Consider the following 14,279-nt stretch of genomic DNA (forward strand, 5'->3'; position numbering starts at 1 on the left):
TTATGCTTGCCGATCGCCTGCACCCATGCGGTTTTATAGCTAGGCCCTTCATGAATACCCTCCGAAAGCTTGCATCATCATTAAGAGTCTCATAGTAGCCATCCCTAATTGGTGTGCCACAGAAAAGAAAGCAAGGAACAAAAGTATTAACCGCTTTCGCAAAGAGTAGAGTGAGGGATGCTCCCTGTGGAACTCACATCGTTACTGGGGCCAAACAAACATGTGCGTATCCTCCTCTTTGTGCAATGTAAACACCAGATCATGGTTGGTGTCAAAATGAGCTGTGGGTCATAAGCTTCAATAACGAAGGTTGTATTTGGGACTGCTACGCCCTCAGCAACTCCTGACGCTCTCATAGTCGCGGGGGCTACATGTAGTCTGGAGTTCAATTTCTAAGACACAAAAAACACCTTGATCATGGCAATGGAACCGCGGTTCACTATTAGAGATGCCCCTTCTGTATCAACACATCAAATCATTGAGGAATCATTGATGGCCATGCATAATGGACCACCTCCGTTCCAGTGGATTAAAAATGATGGCAGCTCCCTAATGGGATGTTATGCTCCCTTAAGGTAAGCGGATTTTCTATCCATGTAATTAGAAACGAAAAAGAATAAAAGTCTGATCGAACCATTCGTTGGTGATTTATCTTCCAGCTATTCTCCCTCCGTCGTCCGAGGTTTTTTTGAAGTCGCTAGGGCTGTCTACGGTTCCGTAAAGCCTCGTAACCGAGAACTTGCTATCCTGGGCTTGTTATCTATTCTCGATGCACCTTATGTTGTCTACTGCCATCGCAGTGTTGCGAGCAAGGTTGGGATCACAGATGAGCAGTATGAGCATGGCTTGGGCGGGAATGTGCCCAATGGCCTGAACGAGGAAGAGGCCATGGCATATAGCCTTGGACGCATCCTAACAACACTTACCGGTCTATTGAATGAATCAGATTGGCGGAAGGTGATTTCAAAGTTGGACAAAGACCAGGTTGTGGGTATCATACATACGATCGGTGGATATCGCTGGGTTGCGCTTTTGGAGCAAGTAAACGGGGAGGATAGACGTTGGTCTTGATACGTTACTTTTGTATAGAAGCACATTGACTTTGCCAACCTCTTCTTCCCTTTAATGAACTGTATCGCTACATATGAGGACACAGTAGTGCAATTTTGTGGTTAAACTGAATTTCCAGACAGGGTCAATTAAACGGAATACGGCTGACTAAATTTACACTAGAATAGTTATAAAATTGACTGAGTAAAGAACTATCTGTGTACAAGTTGGGGGAAATCCCACAAAGACAGGATCTGTTTCTGGCACACAAACAGTAGTCTCCTGCCAATAGAAAAAGCACCATAGCTTGGTGACTATACAATAGCAGATGATTTGAAATACCGCCATATCAGACTTATAAGTTCCACCTTCACTATCATGCAATGGCCTTATTCAGCACTAATAGAGTGGCTGTCGACGAATGATAATCTCATTGTCTACTCGAATGCCAGGTTTTGGCCTCTTATCCTTTTTCAGGTCGAGAATTTCCTGCTTCACACGCTGCACTGTACTCTTCTTGCTTACGTGCCGTACGGAATATCTCTCTCTGACTGCTCATGGAATGGTCGCTCGACATCTCTATATCCTCAGCACTGGAGGCCAGAGTACCCGTATTCCCAGCCTGTAAATACAATTTGTGGCTTGCAGAAGTTCCCTGGGAAAAGCTTCCATTCGTGCTCCTGATCTTGCTGCTGCCAGAACTAGAAAACGTTTTCAGCACTGACGACGATTTGGACATTAAAGGAACAAAGTAGTGAGCAGTTAGATGACGACTAAGAGGTAACATGGCGGGAACACATATCCCCAGTAGAAGTATGGGAGCCTCTGCAGTAATCCAGTAAACGACGGGCATGCCCTCATCTGCAGTGATTGTCAGTCTTGGTGGGTATTTTCCAAGTTTCAGCTAGGGTTTTGATGAATCTTACATGTGATGTCGATGTTCAACGCGTCCCCAGATATGAGGATGCTGATTAAACGCCCAAGTGAGACAATGACGACACTGCGAAATGAAATCATTGTTTTGAATTAGCATTCTAAGTTGATAGTTTCAGGTCGTATGAAAATTGAATATAAATTTCAAGCTTACCAGTAACCAAGTATAAATACAACGATCAGTCCCACCTTTCGTTTAAAGCTTGTTTCTCGAAGATGCCAGATTTTTGGTAGCGGAAGGATCAGGATTATCAGATCGATAGACACGCTGGGAACCGCACTACCAATCCACAGTGCTCTTGTTGGACCACATGTCCCTGGTAGCGCTGGGTCCCAATTTTTGTTGATCGGCTTGCAGAGGAATATGGTACCGAAGACGATGCCAATAAACCAAGTGATATTAAGAGCGTGCAGTGCCCACAATATAGCGTTGAACGCAGCTGTGTTTGCCCTTCTGGTGAAGACCCGATTATAGAATAGTAGAGCGGAAGCTCTAGCTATACATATCGCCGCATCGTATACGAAATAAATAGTGTAGATAAGTTTCAAGATTATTAATGTGGGTGCATCTGCACTAGTACTAGTACGATAGGCTTCCTAACTTGGAATATGGGTTCAATTGGGTAGTCTTAAGTTGTCTGTCTTTTCTATCTTTGACCCCGACGCGTAAGGGATTCCTGGTGTAGCCTTCATCACGTGATTTCAATCACGTGATGTCAGTTATCCAGATCTCGACTGCATCCTCGCATCCAACACTGGATCTCTTTTACAAATGGAATTGCAGTCGAGCTCCCAACTCTCATAAAAGCATGCAAATCCCAATAATCAGGCTCCCTGTCAATAATCGTCAACCTTGTCCTAATCCTGCTTGGTCCTTTCCATAAATCCTTCCACATAAATCGTCAACTTATTCTTGTCAATGAAGTCCCGTAGGGCCCCATTTGGGTTCGCCTTTGTGAAAGCATCCGCGGGATTATTGTCTCCATGGATCTAGCGGATTTCATCTATTTCCCGTTTCTTGTATGACTGATGGAGCGCTATAAGGTCGATTATGAGGCGCTTTTCCTTTGTGGTTCCTAACTTGACGAGGCACTCATATAGCGAGTAGCTATTGGTGCAAACCACAACTAGGATTGTAGGTAAATTGAGGTGGTCCATGATCATCTTGATGATACTTGCCAATGTAATTCCATGGTCAAATCCAGTTGTTAACCCATAGATCTCCGAGGCGAGAACGCTCCGGGTTACACGCTTGCACTTTGACAAAGCCCAATGGATTATGTTACCGGTGGCAATAAAGCGTCCTTCCTCAGAAAAGTCTTCGTTAACCATAGCGATTAGAAAACCAATCTGGGAAGTCAAATCTCGGTTATTCACAAAGGATCCATCTGTAAAGATTATGATCTTTGCCTTTATCAAATCGAGGGGGATGAATCTAAGACCTCGTTCGGGATTCTCAGCTTGCTATATAAGGCATTTATTCAATGCCAAATAGTCGTCTTCGGATCGATCCTTCTCCTGCAGCTGGGCCGCGACGGCGAGATTATAAGAAGCCTCTGGTTGGCAGATAGACGCGAGGTAAGCCCCTCGTGCTCGTTGCTCAATGTACTTCTGCGCGCGATCTATTATTCCAACCAGCTCTATCTTTGTTACTTGTCCTTTTTGCCGCATGAAGATGTTGTCCTACTCTAAAATAATCCTTGCGCCATTGAATTCTAAAGGAGTATCCTGCGATAATTGGGTTTTGGGTTTGGCTTTGAATCCCACTTCCTGTAGTGCTCGCTCCTCACCCCTGGCAAACTTTTCTGTTGCGATGATGAGTATGTCATCAGTCTGCATGCCCACCAGGCCAAAGCTCTCAGCGCCTGGTTTTGTCACGAGTAGACATGGATCGTACGTAGAAGTCTCCATGTCTATTTTCACCTTATAATGCTCATGGTAGGTGCCAAACCAATGAACGCTAGCTTCAGGAATGCCATACAAAGCTCCTTCTACCAACAGTAGTGAGCCTGGTGGATATTTACCCCTTATTTCTTTAGACAGGTTGGTAACAATAATACGTTGCAACTTTGTCTTGGCCTGTGTGTACACTTGTGTGATATCACGGATCTCCACAACCATATCCATACTCAGCAAAGTGGGGATAAGGGATATTAACAGTCTCTGGCTGGCCCATTGAATTATTGGCGCTTGGGTCAGGATCCCAGCTTTCCCAGCGTCATTATATCCTTGGATGACTAGGTGTGATTTCTTATATGGGATCTCATTCTTCCCCTTGATCTCATTAACTAAGCGGGAGTTGAAAATGTGGAGATCTCTGAGGTTCACATCGTCTCGGTGGACGATTTTGAACGTCCCATTTGCAATCAGGCCATCGATCTCTGCAACGCTTGAAAGTTCGAATGGGGCACCTTCTGTCATAATCTTTTTTTCTCATCTCAATTTGAGTGCGAGTTTAAGGTCGCCCTTCTCTTTCTTCGATAGGTATACGTTGACATCCGCTTTTTGCTTGTTCTTGGATTCTCGTGGTCGTCCTTGACGTCGTGGAGGTGGAGGTGTCACGGGTGGTTCAGGGACGTGGATTCTATTATCTGTCTCTCTTTGATCTTGGAGATACTGCTGGACTGATGTTGCCCGGAAAGCGACAGCACTATTACTAAGATTGACTGTTATGTCATGACCATTTACTGAGATGAGTTTATGTAGGCCTGTCCAACCCTTGCCTTCTCGCCAAACTTTGATATTGGCCCCTAGGGGGAGGTTGAGTGTCTCTGTGATTATCGGACCATTCCTAGTGTTTAGCGCGTCATTGACTTTCCTCTCAGCCACAGCCTTTCTTAATTCGGTTATTGCTTTTTTCATCGCCTGGGCACGTCTAATCGTCAGAGCAGACGGTAGTGAATCTAAAGTTAGGCATGGATATGCCCCAAAAACTAGGATGGTAGGCATAATTCTATCTGGTCCTGCCATATTGTTGATGGCTTTCACAGCCATTTGCAGAACCACATCCTTGCTCACAGTGCTTCCTATCTCTGCTAAAATAATGTTAAATGCATGGCATAGCGGTGCATGATATCATTCAACCTTTCCAATCCCGGAGTGTGCTTCAACTGGCATTTAATGGCATCGAATTCCCATCATTATTGCCTCCACTTTGAATTCATTAGCGGTAAAGTTAGTTCCAGCATTGTGCGAGATGACATCTGGTAGACCAAGATAGGTGTCAATCCATGTCATACAGATTACTTCCTAAGTGTCTTTAGCGGACAGAGATTTCAAGAATTTGGCAGCTTGGAAGGACGTCGCTGAGTCGACGACGTGGAGGACCGGTTCGCCATCCAGATACATGACATCAACGACAATCTTAAAGTTGAATTCTTGATCATCGGTCAACGTAAATTTGAATCGTCGAGGGGCCTGCTGATTCATTTGGTAGTGGTGACAATACCTCTCGATCTTAGCAAGAGATTTATGGTCAACATCGTCATGACCGGCTTGCTCTAAGAGTTTGTACAATCAGTTAACGCTTGGGTGACCAAATCGTCGATGAAGGCATCTTATTTCTACTTCTGTTAAGAATGTTACTGGTGTATGATTATTATCTAGGAAGAGCCAAGGGTGTCTCTATTTCTGGACAATTAGCACTCTCAAGTCTCCCTTGACTAAGCAGTTGGTGATATTGTCAAGATAAGCTTTGTGGCAATCCATATCAGCAATGCAAAGTAAGAATGAGGTCGGTATATTCATAACATGGAAATCAACATTACTAATTGGGGTCTTTATGGTAACAGCTCCCTCAGAGTTGACGCTATCCCCTTGACCAAATCGAATTGAGTGCTCTCCTGCATGAGATTCGTCGACTATAATCCCTGGATAGATCTTTTGTAAAGTGGTGAGTTAACGTCTTCCAATCATCGATACTCTCGCTGCTCCTGTGTCAGGTAAGATTCCATAAAAAATCTCACTGTTATGTTGGTCTATCACAAATTGAGAAGTAATGGTAGGGGGGTTATCTTGCTCAGTCTCCTCGCCCATTATCCAGTGTAAGAACGCCTAATCTTGCAGTTGTCCAACTATAAAGTATGCTATTGCTTTATCCTTGTCATTATTGTTGGCTTCTTCCTCGTCCTCGCTGTCCAATATGATATTATAACCAGCTTCGAAGTCCATTAGAAACACGCGATATGTCTTGTCCAAGGCATTGGCTTTGCCCTCAGCATAGCGATACCTGTCAAATTGCTCCCTCGCCTCACTTTGTTCCTTCTCTGAGTGGTTGTAAGATTGACAATCTGGTTTATTATATATCCAACATTAGCCGTCACGTCGTTGTCAAGGGCTATTATCTTGACGGTTTTGGCATCGCCACAATCTCTAATGTGGCGGGCGATTCCCTCGACTGGTCTTTCCAACGTACTTCCTGTTAGTGAAGTGCGTTGATGGCATATTATTAGATTTAGCAAGATATTGACTAGCTGCTTCCTTCTTTTGTATAATAGCAGCCCTTGTACACAGTCGTGATACCAGTGTTTCAAACTTTGTTGTTGGTTCACTGAGGACCTCGCTTATTTCTAGCGATCCTTGACATGCCCTTATGATGGCTGATATAAGATGTTTAGGGGACATATAATGCGGTCTTAACGCATGTTGGCATAGATGCAGTTTTTCTACTAAGATTTCTACTGCTTCTGGCAGTGTCTTCCCTGTGTTCTCACAACGCACGTCGACCAGGGTGATCGACGTCCAATCCTGGTAGTAGAGAGTGTGATTTGACTCTGTGTCAAAGTAGCTCTTTATTGCCCAATACATCTGTGCAAATGATGCATCAGGATTGACGTGGTGCATATAATAAGTTTCTGCTCTGCCAGAAAGCATCTCGGGAAAGACGGCCCAGCATTGACTCAACTGGATTTCTGTCAACCAGCATAGTTGTAAGAAGATTCGAACTTTGTCATCTAGGATATTGTAAAGCTCTCCTGAATAATTCTTTGTCTTATCCCATGCTTTGGTGAACTTCATGGCTAACTGAGAATCAACAGGTTGACGTCCATATTCGTTGGGTAGCACCTTGATGTACAGATCTAATGATCTTGCTTGGAGTGGCACTGAAGAGGTAGGTATTACGGATATCTTGACTTGGCTGTGACTTGGTGTCATGACTGGTATTGTATTTGCACCTGTTTCAGATGTAAATCTTGAGATGTCTTGTACTAATCTTAATAGCAATTGAACATGGTCTTGAATCACCTGATTTGGCACCTTAGAAGGTGTTTCTTTATGAATACCCTTGTCTTCTTCTTCGATAGATGGCACCATGTGGGTATCATTGACAATCCTTGACTCCTTGATATAGGTGGTTGCTGTCTGTTCATGATGTCGTGAGGCTATCTTTGACCAAGGGTGGAAAGTCCTCTTTTGTAGAGCCTTCTCAGGCTATTCAAGAGGGTCTTCTATCTCTAATAATTCCATCAACGCTATTGGGATGGTTTTCCTATTTGTGTGGTCAACATACACGCCACGCCATAAAAGGAAGTCCTTCAACTTGGTTCTTGTTGTCTTATCTAGATGGTTGAAGTCCTTAATCTTCCAATCCTCAAAGAAGTCATGGAACTATTGGAACATCTCAAAGTCGACCTAGAGGCCACTTGCAGCCTCGTACATGACCTGAATTGTATACGTGGATAACTTCTTCTCGTCGTTACCGGGCACGGCGTTGTAGAGCCAATTCGCCATGTTGACTTGATTTTTACCAGCTTAATTATTAAATCCAATTTCCGTTATGAATTTGTCGTCTGGTAGCTCCATAGCAGGGCTAGTCTGATAACTGTTGAGTGACTGATTCTCATCTGGATTTTCTTAGTCTTGATGATTTGAATGAGACATTGGTGCTTATTAATTTCAAAGAACTGACCAACAGGGTGTCTCTTCTTGTTAGTTTGGTGTTGTTAACTTTCAAACGCGTCAACAGCGTGGTCTCGCGATAGGGCGGTATTATGGAATGTCGGTGTTTTGACGAACTGTCCCAAATACAGTCTCTCTGGGTCTCGCTCTGAGAGGAGAGAGGCTTTTAGCACAGACTTAGTTTGTCACAGGTGACACTGCAAAGTCCGTCTCTTCCACGTGGATTCGGTTCCTCGCGATGAGACAATATAAATCCTGGAGTCAGGCCTTACTACCTATAACCACAGGTGGCTACAGCGCAGGGGTCTGATACCTTGCCAATCTGTCTTAGTTCTGCAACCAAGACTGATCAGTGTGGGTGCATCTGCACTAGTACTAGTACGATAGGCTTCCTAACTTGGAATATGGGTTCAATTGGGTAGTCTTAAGTTGTCTGTCTTTTCTATCTTTGACCCCGACGCGTAAGGGATTCCTGGTGTAGCCTTCATCACGTGATTTCAATCACGTGATGTCAGTTATCTGTCGGAACTAAAACGTAATACCGTTTCACCAAAAAGGACGCCCTTAAAGGGAATTTGGTATTTTTGAGGTATTTGCGAACCGTTCCGTAGTTCGACTTCTGTATTTTGCTAGACACGTGATTTTATTTCCAACACATCCCTCTCAGTTCTGGAATCTGACCAGATTACGGGACTGACTAATAAATTACCTTAATCCGCCTTATTCCCGAGCTTTTATTCTGACCACTCTTTATAGGCCGGCCCTAAACCTTTTTTGGTCTTTTATTCTGCTCAAGGCTGGATTCGAACTCATAGCACTCATAGATCTGTCTAGACCTAACCAGGCTCATAACTGTCGGAACTAAAACGTAATACCGTTTCACCAAAAAGGACGCCCTTAAAGGGAATTTGGTATTTTTGAGGTATTTGCGAACCGTTCCGTAGTTCGACTTCTGTATTTTGCTAGACACGTGATTTTATTTCCAACATTATCCAGATCTCGACTGCATCCTCGCATCCAACAATTAAGGTATTTTCCGGCGGCAATGCTTGAATGTGACGGCCTAACCCCAGGTGAAGCATGGCATATTCTAGGCCGAACTGTGAAAGTACAAAGGGCTATAGAGAAGCAGTCAGAAGTGAAAATCGTGATGAGAGTTTTTCAGTTTTAGAATGGTAGAATAATTAGAACGCACCAAAGACGCCAAAGCAACCCAGTCATCCCACCAAAACCGCCTCTGGTATTTTTTTCCCGATGTTTGAAGAAGACTGCGTGACCAGAAGCGCAATATTACGGCCATTAAGTCGATAATGGTCAGACAGATGAGGAAAGCTTTGAATGGTGGGCCGCGGTCTTCTTGCTCAAGGCCCGGGTCAGAGGACATGATGAAAGTATTCCATGGATTCAACACCAAAAGTCGGAGTAGGGTTGCTGATACGAGTTGAGAGCGTTCCCGTAGATTGAAACAAATCGCAGGTATGGGAAGACGGTACTATCCTACCCAGGGTATCTGATTCTAAGCTTTCATATCATGATTTAGAGAAATCGGAACTAGGCTGTCGGATTGCAATTCGGTTAGATCATCATTTAAATCTTCTGCTCTCCACTCTACATTACGCTTAAGGCGGCGAAACCACAGAAGGCAAATAGCCCCCAAGATCAAGATTGCGTAAATTCCATGCACACCCTCGTCTTCTCTTCTAGAAATGTGGTTCTGAAAACATAGTCCTGATTTTCGTGGGTGCAATGACACACGAAGATTGGAGAAAGGTCACTAACACCAATTGATACTACATGAAAAATCCAACGTAGGTTATATTTTGAATTGGACCTAGTCTAATACACACAACCAATATGCATGGCGAAATGTATTACGTGGAACTCAGCAGGAATATCTGGCCATTCCGTGCTAGTTTCATGCGAGAAATAGGACCTGTCAGCATTATATCACGGCTATACATTCGGGATTCGATGATTATTTCGATGGCTTGTTCGGACTAGTAACTGCTTCAGCTTCGGCTTTTCTTTTCCCAGAGCTCAAAATTGAGGTGTATCTGTCGGCCGGCATATATTGAATGCAGCAGAGTCAGGTAAATCATAACATCGGAAGAGGAACAGGAGATGCATGGCTAGGCGCATTACAGTACACACTTGTTACCAGAGAATACCGACAAGGGTGTAATATGTCCTGATTGGGAAGGCTACTGAGAAAGCCAGATAACGTATCCTGTCTATGCGAATACTGGCCGATGCATAGGATAGTGATACAGCTCATTAAAAGCCTATGGAGGTGTCACCAGAGCACCATGATCCCGGCAGATTAATGTAGCCCGTGCAGTTTTATCACACAGTCTATTCTATGTCCGTTTCCTAGCCCAATCTCTGCATCGGAACACGCAGGGATGCTACATACATGTAGTATAATTGACTGTAATCATACTTGCCAGCGTTTGTGGAAGATATTGTATGAAACCCCTCCTTTTAATGAAAACAATTAGATGACAACCAGCTATTTTCAGATTCTCCGCAATCGATGGCATTTTTGTGGAAGGTAGCCTTCCCATGCTTTTTTCCCCCTAAAAACCGACCAGGATATTGCGACTATTTCTTTCAAATCATCTGGCTAGCAATAGTTAAACTAGTACCTCTTCTTGAATTACGTTGCGTCAATCGTCCATTTCTTATCCAATCCCGACCCACTTCCTCATTCACGAAAAGATTTTTGGCTCAATAGTTTCTATCAAAAACACTTAGAGACTTCGTCCGCCTAAACGGTAGACTGCTTTGCAGCCTGTCTGTCTCTTCAAGGCCAACAATAAAAGGTATGCATTCAAGAATAGGGTCTCCTGAATCTACGGGATTTCTGGGTGTGAAAAACGCACATGGAAGGCCCAAGCTAGAATGTGAACTGATTGCTCGGAAATGCGATCAAGAATCACTTCAAAATATCGATAGTGAGGTCTCAGATGACCGTAGGGTGACTGGTATCTCATGGGCGGTTGTTGTTTTGGCCGTACTCTCCTCGACTTTTCTGTATGCTCTCGATAACACCATCATGGCCAATGTCAGACCCAACATCATTGCGACTTTCGATCGCATCGATATGCTTCCTTGGCTGTCAATTTCATATCCTATGGGTGAAGTCGGTTTCAATCCGCTGTGGTACGTGTTATGCCTTGTTCACAGTGAAGCTGGCAACCCATCTCTGGTTCTTTCTGACGTGTCACTAACAATACCTAGGGGGAATTTGAATAAATCATTCAACAGCAAATTTCTGTATCTGGCAGCTATTCTGATATTCGAAATCGGCTCTGTTGTTGTGGGATCGGCACGTTCAATACAGTCGATAATTGTGGGTAGAGCTATTGCAGGTCTAGGGGGTTCGGGCATATATGTTGGCACAATCAATATAATATCTGCTATGACGGTTCTTGCGGAGCGCAATCAGTATCTCAATCATGTTGGCATAGCATGGAGTTTAGGAACCGTTCTAGGTCCAGTCATTGGCGGCGCACTTGCTGATTCCAAGGCGACTTGGAGATGGGCATTCTACATTAACATTTTTATAGCTGCACTAGCTGCTCCGGCATGCATATTCTTGATCCCAACTACAACATCTCCAATCCGACGAACTGTATTGGAGCGTATCAAATGCATCGATTTTGCTGGCGCATTGCTTTTTTTGGGAGGCGTCGTGTCTCTAGTCATTATTCTGGGTTCTGGAGGGGTACTATATGACTACCAGAGTGGTCCAATGATCGCTCTTTACGTAATAACAGCTGTGATTTGGGCATCTTTTTGCATTCAGCAGCGATTCGGTTTCCTTACCACCGACGGAATATTTCCCATAAAGTTTGTCGGCGACTGGGAAATGGTAATCCTGTTCATCTGGACGTCGATTGCTATTGGAAATGTTGTTGTCACTATCTACTCGTTGCCTCTTTTCTTTCAATTCACATTCGGTGACTCTTCTTTACGGGCAGCCGTTTATACAATACCCTTTATTGTTGCTGCTGTCGCCAGCGCTGCAATATTCGGCCCTGTCTTTGCAAAGTTCCCTGTTTATAAATTTTGGTTCTTTGCTTCCAGCGCGCTTATGCTCGTCGGAAACGGCCTGCTGTTGACCCTGAACTATAAGACGTCTCGGGGAGCTATATGTGGCTGTACTGTTATTCAAGGTATAGGGTGCGGCCCAGTGATGCAGCTTGGCTACACTGTAGGCTACGATAAAGCAGACCGCGCCTCTGCATCTGAAGTAACTGGGTTCATGTCCTGCGCTCAGATGGCTGGGCTTGCCCTGTCACTAGGCGTCTCCAGCAGTATATTCCTAAATCTCGCCACGGACGAAATCGCTACTTTGTTACCTGGAGTGTCTCGCCGTATGATTCAGGACACCATCGATGGGGCGAAGACAAACTTCTTCAAAAGCTTTAGTTCAGACATTCGTCTTCACATTCTAGAAACTATTGCTCGCACCGTGGGGAAGATCTTCTACCTTAACGTTTCGGGCGCTGCTCTGGGTCTTGTTACGTCCATTTTCCTGGAACGGAGGAAGTTGACGTTCGAATCTCGATGATCCACGATATTGATATACCAAAATAGATTCAAAGTATTTGAATATGTTTGCCATAAAGAATTGGATTTATAATTAATCATAATTTTGACAAACAGAAGCCAACTAAATATCCTATGGTGAGATTTTGAGGACAGTTGGAACGCTATATACCGCATCAATCCTCCCGTAATTAATCTCCCATCCCATCTGGACTTTCCCCTACTCCTATAGGAAAGAAAAGTAACCTATTACAGCATTACTTCTACGGGGGTAGCTTATTCAATATCATTCCTCACCATGAAATTTCTTTGTCTCCATGGAAATGGAACAAACAGCAACGTAGGTTCACATTCAATCCTTCATATTCAGGCCCAGTTGAACTGATATGAAAATGAGATGTCCACTAGATTATGCGGATGCAAACCGGTAATCAAATTGGATTCTTTATTGATTCTCCAATTCAAAACCCCTAAAGCTGATGACTATGATAAACAGCGTCGCTGCGGTATGAACTGGAGGATGGACACGAATACGAGTTTGTAGAGGCTGCTATACCTGCGACAATGTCTCAAGGTATGCCTATATACTGTGTTAATCAGTCTCTTCAATTCTATTTCCAAGACAAAGCGACAATTCGCCAACAACAACAATAACAACAACAGGTATCGAAACATTCTCTACGCCAGATCAGTCCTTCTACGCATTCTACAATCCAGAAGAATTATCTACTCTCCAAGTCACAATTGCGCAATTAGATGAATACATCACCGCCGAGGGGCCGTTCGATGTGGTCATGGGATTTTCAGCCGGGGCAGTGCTGGCAGCCTCATACATCCTGCAGAAACAACAGCAGCAGGGCCATGATACCCCTCCTTTCAAATGCGGCATTTTCTTGTCTAGCGCATTAAGTGCCGCTGAAATGAACTACCTAGGCTGGCTTCATAGCGATGATAATGATGAAGGTGGTCATCTGACCATCCGACTTCCCACGGTGCATATATGGGGAGCTAACGACCAGACAGCGCCCACCGGTGGCGCGGATCTGAGCAAGCTATGTGATCCTGCTCAAAGATTGATCGTCATACACGATGGAACGCATGAACTTCCTCGGGGGGAACACATGACTCAGGCAGTCCACGCAATTCGGAGAGCGTTGTATGCAGCTAGTCAGTACGAGAAATAGGACAATCAAACCACCACCCCATGCATGCATATATATGATTATTGACGTATATGGGCTGAAAAAATGGAACAAACGGAACACCCATCCTGGATCCCTGCCAAATGCCGGTTGCTCTTGAATTCGAAAGAAAACCGGGGTTGCGCCCCTCCCACCCTTTGTTCATTTGTTAGGGAATCCTTGCGCGGGAATTAATCAACATCATTGTTATTAGGCTATCAACTATAGAGGTACTATACAAACAGTTGACAAAAAGAATACCGTATCCTCTTGGCTGGCACGCGCTTGTCCTTGTCTGTTTAGCGTCATTTTTCTGCCGCAAAAGACACGGCCGTTCCTATTAAAACCACGCATCCTTAGAGTTACCCTAAATCATAAAAAATTAATCTATCTACAAGCAATTTACGTCTTCCTCAGCTAATGGAGGCCTTGGAGTATGGAAGCTAGCCCAGCATAATCTTAAATCAGGCCTGCATGAGGGAACTTTGCAGGTCTCGCAGCAAAAAGCCATTTGAAATTGCTTTGGAACAGTAAGACCTCGAACCTTCGCTCTCTGGACCTCAATGGCACATGAATGGCACCATTTACGAGGATGTATACTCTCAGGCTCATGGTCACCTTCATCTAATGGCTGAATCATGTTATTTTTTCGTTTTCTTAAAA

The 14,279-nt window shown here is 44.1% G+C and overlaps 7 protein-coding genes across 8 annotated transcripts, besides 2 other annotated features; 3 read left to right on the forward strand and 4 right to left on the reverse strand.

The window, feature by feature from the left end:
• Positions 1–354: 354 nt before the first annotated feature.
• TSTA_000330 (uncharacterized protein) lies at positions 355–1,154 on the forward strand. The gene is made up of 2 exons (XM_002487564.1): positions 355–575; positions 660–1,154. Exons 1-2 carry the CDS (start codon positions 418–420, stop codon positions 1,069–1,071), a joined length of 570 nt encoding a protein of 189 aa, XP_002487609.1. The 5' UTR covers positions 355–417; the 3' UTR covers positions 1,072–1,154.
• Positions 1,155–1,513: 359 nt separating this feature from the next.
• TSTA_000340 (uncharacterized protein) lies at positions 1,514–2,786 on the reverse strand (the record flags this gene model as incomplete). Its single annotated transcript, XM_002487565.1, has 4 exons — positions 1,514–1,911; positions 1,977–2,050; positions 2,138–2,563; positions 2,731–2,786. The coding sequence occupies 4 exons, from the start codon at positions 2,784–2,786 to the stop codon at positions 1,514–1,516; spliced, it is 954 nt and encodes a 317-aa protein (XP_002487610.1).
• A 109-nt stretch (positions 2,787–2,895) lies between these two features.
• Positions 2,896–4,611: a mobile genetic element.
• TSTA_000350 (uncharacterized protein) lies at positions 2,974–4,404 on the reverse strand (the record flags this gene model as incomplete). The annotated part of the gene is made up of 3 exons (XM_002487566.1): positions 2,974–3,447; positions 3,593–3,605; positions 3,671–4,404. The coding sequence occupies 3 exons, from the start codon at positions 4,402–4,404 to the stop codon at positions 2,974–2,976; spliced, it is 1,221 nt and encodes a 406-aa protein (XP_002487611.1).
• Positions 4,417–5,412, reverse strand: TSTA_000360 (uncharacterized protein; the record flags this gene model as incomplete). The annotated part of the gene is made up of 2 exons (XM_002487567.1): positions 4,417–5,005; positions 5,252–5,412. The coding sequence occupies 2 exons, from the start codon at positions 5,410–5,412 to the stop codon at positions 4,417–4,419; spliced, it is 750 nt and encodes a 249-aa protein (XP_002487612.1).
• Positions 5,413–6,036: 624 nt separating this feature from the next.
• Positions 6,037–7,296, reverse strand: TSTA_000370 (uncharacterized protein; the record flags this gene model as incomplete). Its single annotated transcript, XM_002487568.1, has 2 exons — positions 6,037–6,272; positions 6,453–7,296. The coding sequence occupies 2 exons, from the start codon at positions 7,294–7,296 to the stop codon at positions 6,037–6,039; spliced, it is 1,080 nt and encodes a 359-aa protein (XP_002487613.1).
• A 3,062-nt stretch (positions 7,297–10,358) lies between these two features.
• On the forward strand, positions 10,359–12,497 carry TSTA_000380 (efflux pump antibiotic resistance protein, putative). Of its 2 annotated transcripts, XM_002487569.1 has the most exons (3): positions 10,359–10,703; positions 10,815–11,043; positions 11,122–12,497. In XM_002487569.1, the coding sequence occupies exons 2-3, from the start codon at positions 10,937–10,939 to the stop codon at positions 12,455–12,457; spliced, it is 1,443 nt and encodes a 480-aa protein (XP_002487614.1). In that variant the 5' UTR covers positions 10,359–10,703; positions 10,815–10,936; the 3' UTR covers positions 12,458–12,497. The 2 variants fall into 2 exon arrangements, with proteins under 2 accessions (XP_002487614.1, XP_002487615.1); XM_002487570.1 differs by having other exon boundaries at positions 10,359–11,043.
• Positions 12,498–12,702: 205 nt separating this feature from the next.
• On the forward strand, positions 12,703–13,703 carry TSTA_000390 (uncharacterized protein). Its single transcript, XM_002487571.1, has 4 exons — positions 12,703–12,775; positions 12,844–12,862; positions 12,932–13,009; positions 13,099–13,703. Exons 1-4 carry the CDS (start codon positions 12,734–12,736, stop codon positions 13,617–13,619), a joined length of 660 nt encoding a protein of 219 aa, XP_002487616.1. The 5' UTR covers positions 12,703–12,733; the 3' UTR covers positions 13,620–13,703.
• Positions 13,075–13,097: a microsatellite.
• Positions 13,704–14,279: the final 576 nt, after the last annotated feature.

The sequence above is a fragment of the Talaromyces stipitatus genome, genomic scaffold, assembly GCF_000003125.1.
Source record: "Talaromyces stipitatus ATCC 10500 scf_1105507295517 genomic scaffold, whole genome shotgun sequence".
Lineage (NCBI taxonomy): Eukaryota > Fungi > Ascomycota > Eurotiomycetes > Eurotiales > Trichocomaceae > Talaromyces > Talaromyces stipitatus.